Below are 9477 nucleotides of genomic sequence, written 5' to 3' on the forward strand. Positions count from 1 at the left end.
TGTAGCCGACCCACATAGTAGGACAAAGACTTGATGTTCTTCTTGTTGTTGTTGTTGAGGAACAAGCCTATGAAATTCTAGTTGAGGAGGACCTCACACAAGAGAATGGTAATTCCAAGGCAAATGAGAAAGTGTTCATAATTAGAAAAGGTCTTGAACACTCTAGAAGAATACGAGTCAAAGGGATATTCGTTACTCCAACATGAAAATTTTCTCAGTGTTTATAATTTTGTGAGCCATTGCAATAAGGATAAATTTTAACTATAGTCCCATTATTAATTATTTTATGAAAATAGCCATACAAAAAAAAATTAAGATATGTCAAGGTTGGCATTTAGATGGGCAATTAGCTCAGCCTAAATAAACGCCACCCTAATTGATCATTAGCACAATTTTAAAAAATAAATTAGAATTAGTCACCTAATAGAAATGGGCGAGTGACTCTCTCTATAAATCGCTCGTGAGCCCTCAATCGATATTTCCCTCTTCTTCATTTGCTCGCCAATGGGACAGGTAAATATTTTTTTTTCTCTTTATTTTCTTTTCTTTAAGAAATATGTGGAATGTGATTTTGCTGGGAGAATGGATTAATTTAATTTCTGCATTTGAAAATATTAGAACTTTTTTGTTCCTTTTTGTAAGTTGGTTCAGTGTTTGATATTTTCACTAAATATAATTTTGTAAAATAGATTAATTTATTTTTATCCTATCTAATTAAATTATTAAAGTTATTTAGAAAGTAAAATTATTTAAATTAAAATTTTAGATTTAAAATGATGGATTAAGTTAATAGTTTAATTTGATAAGCAAGAATTTGGGTTATTGCCTTAAGGAGCATTGCTTGTCACCATCATTGCTCGATATTGGTGATTGTTAATATGTGAGATGTTTGAATGTGCAAATATTGAAGATGTGTAGGTCTTGTTTTTATGTACAACTTGGTATTCAATGATTTATAAGTGTCTTTAAAGTAATCATATTGGAGGCTTATGCAGACTCTTACAAATCGAAGATGGAGTAGATGTTGTAAGTACTTGGACCCAAACACCTTCGTTGAATATGATGGCTGGTATTGAATGTAGTCCAGCATTGCCTGTTGTCATTGAAGGATACGAGAAAATGGCGATAGTACATCTAGTGAAGTTGATTTTGATGATGTTGATTAGGATGTGTCAAATCATGTTGAGGTGAATGTAAATGGTGATGGTGATGTTCGTAATATCATACAAAATTATTGCAATGTGATTGCACATACACTTACAGGAATGGTGTGTCAAAATGAGTATGTAGAAGCATGTAGAACAACCCAACAATGAAACCAGGGAATGACATTTGAAAGCAGTTGTGATTATAATATTGATGAAAAAGACTTTTCAATCCCATCTGAATTGGTGGAGGGGATGTGTTTTAATCAGAAGTCAAATTTGTTGTTTTCTTTACACGGCTGATCTATTATGAATAATGTTTAATTTGTCGTTAATGCATCGAACAAGTAGAAGTTAATAGTTGTATGTGTTTAGTATGAAAGTGATTACAAACCTTGTATGTGGCAGTTGCATGCATGTTTGAGCAAGTGACTAGGAGGAATTTGGACAGTATCATCTATTAAGGAACATCATAGTTGCACCAATCCTATTCTTGCTATTGGCCACCATTAGTGTACCTCCCAATTCATCAATAACTTCATATTACCTATTATTAAAAATAGATGGATCAAGCCTCACGAAATTGCAGGGCGAATTGCCTTTAACATACTTGTATCTTACATTAAGGTTTATGATGCTAGGCGGAAGGCTATTAAGGTTGTTTTTGCTAGTTGGGAGGAATCATATCAATTAATGAATCTAATTATGCAGGCAGTTATGTCATCTATGCCAGAAATAGTGTATTGAATTAAATATACATATTCTCATAAGTTTCAGAGACTATTTTGGACATTTATATCTTCAATTATTGGATGGGTGTATTGTCACCCAGTACTTAGCCTTGATGGGACCTTTCTTATAAGTAAATATAGGGAGACTTTATTCATTGCAGTTTGTATGGATTTAAACAATGGTCTGTTCCTACTAGTCTTTTCCATTGTTGAATTTTAATGCAATGAATCTTGGATCGAGTTCCTGTGATTAAGCATGAGCTGCTCCCCAGTGTTACCAGAATGTCGTAGTTGTGCCTAAAATCAGATCGACATGTTGGTTTAGTACGTGGGTGTCGTGATATTTTATTGTGAAACACAAGCACAAACAAATCACTATATGAAATGAATAACATATATAAGTAAATACTCACCAAAATAACATATCCTTTCATAATTGGGTTCAATAATATCTCTCAACAATAATTAATAGTTACAAAAGATAGCACACCAGAGAAATAACATAACGAAGATTAAATTACTACTCTTCCTTTAGTAGCTTGCATATACACACTTGGAGTTGAGTTTGCGTTAGGCAACAAGCAAATTAGAATTGAAGCTCATATAGCAGATCTTGCCAATCAATCACATTTAAACACTTCCTACACTTACCTCCTGGCAACAACTTCTTCATTCTTTTTTTTTTTAATACAAGTCCAAAATAAAGGCTTCCTCGGCTATATCCCAAAGTCAATAAAGTATGAGATGTTCGAGATCACAAGGTGGTCCTCCAACATTGTTCGACATCCCACCCACCCTTTCACAACGTACCTCATGAAAACGCATTTCCATCCTTCGACATTTAGAAAATTTTCAGTTATAGTTGCCTCTCTCTTCATAGGCTTCACATGCAAATACCAAAATACATGATCCCTATCTTCGGTCCATATATGCGCGCAACATCGAAATATCTCATTGGCACTAGCCTATTGCTCAAGCATACTGTTAGAACACCTAGCCATACACTCATGGATTTGTTTGCTAATAATGTCCACCAACTTTTTCATCGGTATACAATGAGCTTTCTCATTATCCAGTCAATGCATTACAATGAACGTACAAATGGAGATGAGAAAATGCAAATGAGCCACTAGGGGAAACTACACTCAAGGTTCATAGACATATGAAGCAATACCAATTTAAATAGCTAAACTTCCACTTCACAAAGCAATGCTATGTTCTTTAGCAATAATATCTAATAAAGAATTTCAACAACCTTTCTGCCATTGGCATAAGTATCCAATGTTTCTTTTTCGAGTATGATCTCCCATCACTAACTCAGTATAGAAACAGACAAAATTTAATGCCTAAAAATCATTAAATGATTTGACAACACACAAATGATGAAAACATATTTCACAAAATTAATTCCCTCAATAAAATCATTGAACTAATAATAAAAATAATAAATTTTCTAAAAAACTCAATAACATAACCATAAGAGCTTTGCTATATATTCAAAATAACAATAAAAATAATGACAAAAAAATTACAAATGTTAATATTCACAAATTGTTCATAATTAAGAAAACTAAAATTCATAAAATTCGTACATTTGAACATCTCTAACTATTAACCTAACGCTAAGATAAAAATAATAATAATACTCTTCCAATTTTTTTTAAACAAATCAACAACAAAAAAATTCAAACCTCTCTAAATTAAAAATAAAAAAAAACTAATTGTCAAGATAAATCTATTAATAGTCAGTCACTTGTTGCCTATTCAACAGGCGACTGACTATTACAACTTAATAAAAAAAGAAAGGTTCTAACATGAAACGAGCCGACGACATTCAATTAGATTGACTCAATCGCCTGTCAAACCTCTTACTTTTGCGATTTTTAAATTTTTTTTGTGATGACTTTTATAAAATAATTAATAATGGGGCTTACTGTTAAAATTTATCCTTGCAATGATGGCAGCAATTGATAATGATCATTATTTTTAAATGCACTATTCAAACAAATATTTGTCTTATTCGAGCTCTATTCAAACAAATATTTGTCTCTCGACTTTAAATAAATTCTTCAAAATAAAATAATGGAGGTATTTTGATCTAAAATAAACTTTTATCCATATTTTTCAAAACATAAATTACTAACATATTATTATTCTATATTTAAAATAAAAATAAAAATATATTTGATATCTTAAATAAATATCATTTTTCTTTGGATTGTTCGAATGATTTTTTTTAATATTTCAAATATTTTCATAAATAATTTATTTTATTTTCAAAAAAAAAATAAAAAATAACTAAAAACATTTATTAAAGGCAAAATAAAAAATAGAATTCGGAGCAAAAACTTAGAAAATAAATAAAAGAATGAGCTGCTTGCTGTTCTTTATCAAAGCAGGACAAACAAAAACAAAAAAGAAAAAAAAAAAGCAAGACGGCTAACTAGTCGTCCAAAAGAGTCTTAAAAGCTCCTTGCCAGGGGTTGTTAGCCTGACATCTTATGCAGAATGCCGTTAAAAGATCCCAAATAAAGAAGAAAAACTTTACAAGTCACTGGCGATTGATTAAGCTTCACCAGCACCTTCACCTGCACTGATCGGCCCTCCGCCCTGTTGCGGATCTGTAAAAGACAGAGCTAATGAGATCACAATTCTAAGATTTCAAAAATGTTACGCTCTGAAGATAATTTTACAATAACAAAGCCATTCAACGGATGATATTACCTCGACCCTTTATATCTGCAGGAGCTTCCTGCTGATTGTTTGAGGGGCCGCCAGAGCCTCCGTTGCCACGGCCTCTGCGGCGGCCGGAACCACCCCTGCCATATCCGCGCCTCCTGTTGCCTTCACCTCCATCCCCGGAATCTACCATAGAAGGTCCATTTCCTGGTACAGAGATGAAAATACATCGTTTCATATATTGTGCTAAATCCTATAATAGACATTTAGAGCATCAAATTAATAGCACCTCTGCTCTTGCCTCTGCTGAGATTGCCACGGCCTCTACCTCGACGAGCAGGATAACTCTCTATGATGGAAAGAAAGCAATATTCAGTAATGCAAAACATTATGGGGGAAAAGATTGAAAATTCCGATCACTTGCTGTTTTTACCTCTCTCGCTGTCATATTTAGCGTATAATTTCACCTGATCTTCAGATAAAGTAGATTGGTATCTACAAGCAAAATTAATGTGTCCTGAGCAATTGCATAAGATCAAGAAAGAATATTTTGGCAATAAAACAAGTTGAAAATAACTTCTAGAGATTTATGACAGTTTTATCAAATATATATATAAATATATATAAAAACTAAAAAAAGTGTGCGACAAAAAATGTCTTGAAAGTAGATCCCCTGTTTTGTTTTTTGTGAAAGCATATCAAAACAATAAATCAGGTATCTACGATGCGCAAATACTTCATAATAATAAAGCATGTCATGTCGAATACTTACAAGACACATGCAATTACCCGACACATGTTCTGCACGTGTCGGATACGCCATCTGTAGAAATACCTAATCACTTCACTTGATGCATCAGATACAAATACATTTGAAAGTAGAGAGATGAGGATATGAAAATTGATAAACAGAATATGTTGGATTAGAATAAGAAGAGGATGTTACTGGAGAACAATGTAGTAATGGGGATGAAGTCTGTGGGTTGCTCGTCGAGAGTGGAGCTTGAGGCGTTGATTCAGGCGGAGGTGAGGAAATAATTGGTGGAAAATTAACTAATGTATGCTCAAATGTTGCAGTGGAAGTTTGTGGTGATAGTGGAAATGTTGTGGACTCATCAAACTACACATGGCAAGAAATTAGAATGCAACCGTTAGCTGGGTTGTAACATTTATATACTTTTTTAGAGGAAGCATAGCCAAGGAAAACACAGGGAGTGGATTGAGGTGCAAAGTTTATGTGAAGCATTGTTTGCATGGCACTATGCTCAACATGTGGATTGAGACGTGTTTACAAGCAAAACAACTTACTGGTGAAAGTAAGGAAATCATCCTTTTTGTTTTTGTGAGAGAGAGAGAAAAAAATGAGCAATTTAACATAAGTATATAATATGCCATTTATTGAAATTTTACAATCATTATATGCCATATGAATTTAACTTATGAATTACATGTGACAATTTAAGGGAGTGTAAAAAAAAAAAAAAAAAGGAGTGTAAGTGGCTGCATGCAGGATAACGTGACAAGCAACATGAGTTTCACATTTTTTTCTTGGGATAATTACAATATTAGGCTTAAGAAAATTTAAATGACTTATTTTACATAATTAATTATAAATGTCATGATTATATAATTTGAAATAAAGTATAAGATTATATAATATAGCAAGTAATCATATTATAACTTATTTAACATATTTATAAAATAGGATATCGACTCTTTTAATGCATATTCACCACTCTCCAATTTTTTTTTTAATTTATCATGCGAACCAATTCATGTGTCGTCATCCCTTCAAACACATGCCAATTTTGGATTTTTTTTTCTAGTCTGAGAACTACAACAATATTACAATATTTTTATTTTTATTTTTGACATTTCGGATACTACGACGTTGTCCATTTTGCAAATGGACGATATTCAATCAATATCGAGCAACGTTCCATCCATTGTCCTTCAATATCGATGGCCTTCGCTTGATTTGAATATAAGGTGTCCTTTACTAGTTAAATTTGATATTCTGAACACATCAACACAACCTATTTGGCAATCAGAAGCCATTCAGACAATTTTTTTATAGCATCATGCTTGCCAAAAATCATGCTCACCATCATTTTCGACCGAGTTACGCACAAATATCTCCTCTTCGATAAAATTGATGTCCTGAATGCATTGATGCGGTTATAATTGGACAAAACTTGAATGACACTTCGATCTTCATTCTAAACGATGTCTTGTCTACCAGCAATAATCGATCATCATCTCATTTGCTTGCGTTAACCATGTCACATATATGAAGGTCAACAAGCATATGGTTGGAGCCATGGAAAGCAGCAACATCCAAAAATAGAGGTTTATTGTAGAGTAACTAAAATGGAGAGAGAGAGAGAGAGAGAGAGAGAGAGAGAGAGAGGAAGTGGTGGGAGACGACATCGACTTATTAGATATTCAACAGTAAGTATAGAATCAACCCAGAAATCGGATGATAAATGTGATTCGTAGAGGAGGGCACGAACAGTTTCAAGGAGACGACGGTGCTTGCGTTCGGTGACACCATTTTGTTGAGTATGAGGACATGTCTATTGATGATGAATGCCGTGTTGAGTTAAAAATGATTTTAGAGCATGGTTGATGAATTCACTACCACCATTGGTACAAAGAATTTGTATGGTATGGTTAAGTATTTTTCAATGAATGATTTGAAATGAATAACTATTTGTGTAATTTCTTATTTTGTTTTAAGAGGATATATCAAGGTTTTAATGAGAGTAATCATCAACAAATTTCAAGTAAAAATGAAAATCGGTTTTAGAAACTAAGGAAATTGTTTAGGGGAAATTGAATTCAAATTTTATTTCTTAGAATCATTACATATATATACACTCTAGGAGAATAAATAGAAAAAAAAAAGATATTTAATCTAATTAATTATAATAAACAAAAGAGGAAAGACATTTAATCTAACCAATTCTAATAATTATATCCCACAGATCTTGTAATTAATCCCATGGATCTTGATGTCGGAAGAAGAAATCTCAAACTGCTGCCCACGAATTGCTAACCTGTCAAAGGCGCAAGCCCCCTCCTTGCCGCGCGATTCACACACCCCCCCCCCCTTTCAAGTTGGATTGTACAAGTTGTACAATCACAACTTGCAAACAAATTTATCAAGCAGAGAGGTTGGTAGTGCCTTTATTAGAACATTAATAAGTTGTTCATGAGTTGGGGTACATATATTACTTCAATTTTCGAGTTCTTTATTTTCTCAGATATAAAGTATCTATCAACGATAACATGTTTTATTCTGTCGTACCATATTGATTGCTGGTTGATTGTCACATTTAACTTTATCGTGCCTTTAATCTTTATCTTCAATTTAATCAATACTTGTCTGATCCAAATACCTTCACAAATAGTAATTGCCAACGCTCTCAATTTAGATTACACACCGCTTCTAAAAACAACATACAATTTTTTGCTCCTCCATGTAAACTAGGTTCACCCACACAAATGAACAAAATCCTGTGGTCAATCGACTATCAACCTGGCTTCCCACCCAATCTGCATTTGAATAAATGATTAATTTCCTATCTTTATTCTTCTTGAATTAGCCCCATTCCAAGAATTATATTCTTACTTTTGTTTTCGATTATTTTGATTTCTATGAATTTATTTCTCTTAAATCTACACAAAAAAAAACATTATCTTCAAATTTCATAAGCTTTCACCGTATAAATTTGAATATATTATAGATTTGATCATTCTGAAGGATTTGATATAATTTTAATGCATTTTAAATGAAATACTGAATGATATCAAATACATGATATGGTAACTCCACGTAACACCCTACTGGTCCATGTAATTCACTGATTAGGAGTGTCATAAGGAGTTGGAGATTGATTGTAAATTATAAGAAGTCGGGGCGACTGATTCAAGTGATTCAAGGAGAATTATAAGGAATACATTGATTAAGAGTTATAAAAGGTGACTAATTGGGAGTCATAAGTGTAGCCGTGCAGGAGCAAGATACCCTTAAAATACACTCATTAAATATTTGAATACTGATACCGACACTGCTAAGAACACATTACTGATATTGTGACTGACAATAATATTATTTGCTATCATCAATACTATTTAACATTATTGATCATGATATTAATATTATTACTAGCATTAATACTGTTAATTGTTACTGATACTATAACTAATACTGTTAATTGTTACTGATACTATAACTGATGATGTAATGAATTAAGATGTGATGAACTATAGAATTATCAATTGACACAGATAATCAATAAATACATTGATGCATATATTTCTCTATATGATTTATAGCATATTATTCTTTTTTATCTATATTGATTTCAGTTGTAACATTTTAATTACTTGTTAAACTATGCGCTCATTATGTGCTTTTACATATTTTAAGAAAGGGTAAGAGTCCTATGATATCAGGCTCCGTATAATATGCATAATTTTTCTACCTGCAGTTCTAAATAAAATGCAATCATGTTTCTTTTTGTTATTCATTGGTAAGCTCTAGTTAAATGATTTAAATTGAAAGACATATATAATTCTTTCAATATTGATCCTTGAGTGTGAAAAAATAATATTAGAGCAATGATTATTGGAAGAAATAAAATATAACTAGAGCTTATGAGCGGAATGGAAATGTAAATTCTGGTTTATAATTAGTTGATTTGAGTTTGAAATTTTATTTTGAGCATGCTCTCTATTACTCTATCTTGGACAGATATAGAAATGTTGAGGACAAAATTTTTCGAAGGTGGAAAGATTATAATAATTCAAATATGTGAAATAAATTTATTAAAAATCATAAAAATTCTGAAGTAGAGTGCTTTGACGTTGATCTGATGAGCGCTACGATGCTAGGCAATGAACATTATATATATATA

General features: G+C 32.2%; 1 protein-coding gene across 1 annotated transcript in view; it reads right to left on the minus strand.

Moving 5' to 3' along the window:
* Positions 1–4211: 4211 nt before the first annotated feature.
* The window catches only part of LOC110116302 (ribonuclease P protein subunit p25-like protein), an 18442-nt gene continuing 13176 nt past the window's right edge, over positions 4212–9477 (minus strand). The window contains exons 6-9 of the mRNA XM_020849866.2: positions 4989–5050; positions 4845–4904; positions 4601–4762; positions 4212–4497 (exon numbers count right to left, since the gene is read on the minus strand). Of these exons, the coding sequence (XP_020705525.1) occupies positions 4442–4497; positions 4601–4762; positions 4845–4904; positions 4989–5050 (340 nt within the window). The 3' untranslated portion in view covers positions 4212–4441. The remainder of the gene's footprint in view (positions 4498–4600; positions 4763–4844; positions 4905–4988; positions 5051–9477) is intronic.

This window comes from Dendrobium catenatum, unplaced genomic scaffold (genome assembly GCF_001605985.2).
Source record: "Dendrobium catenatum unplaced genomic scaffold, ASM160598v2 fragScaff_scaffold_156, whole genome shotgun sequence".
NCBI classification, from domain to species: Eukaryota; Viridiplantae; Streptophyta; class Magnoliopsida; order Asparagales; family Orchidaceae; genus Dendrobium; species Dendrobium catenatum.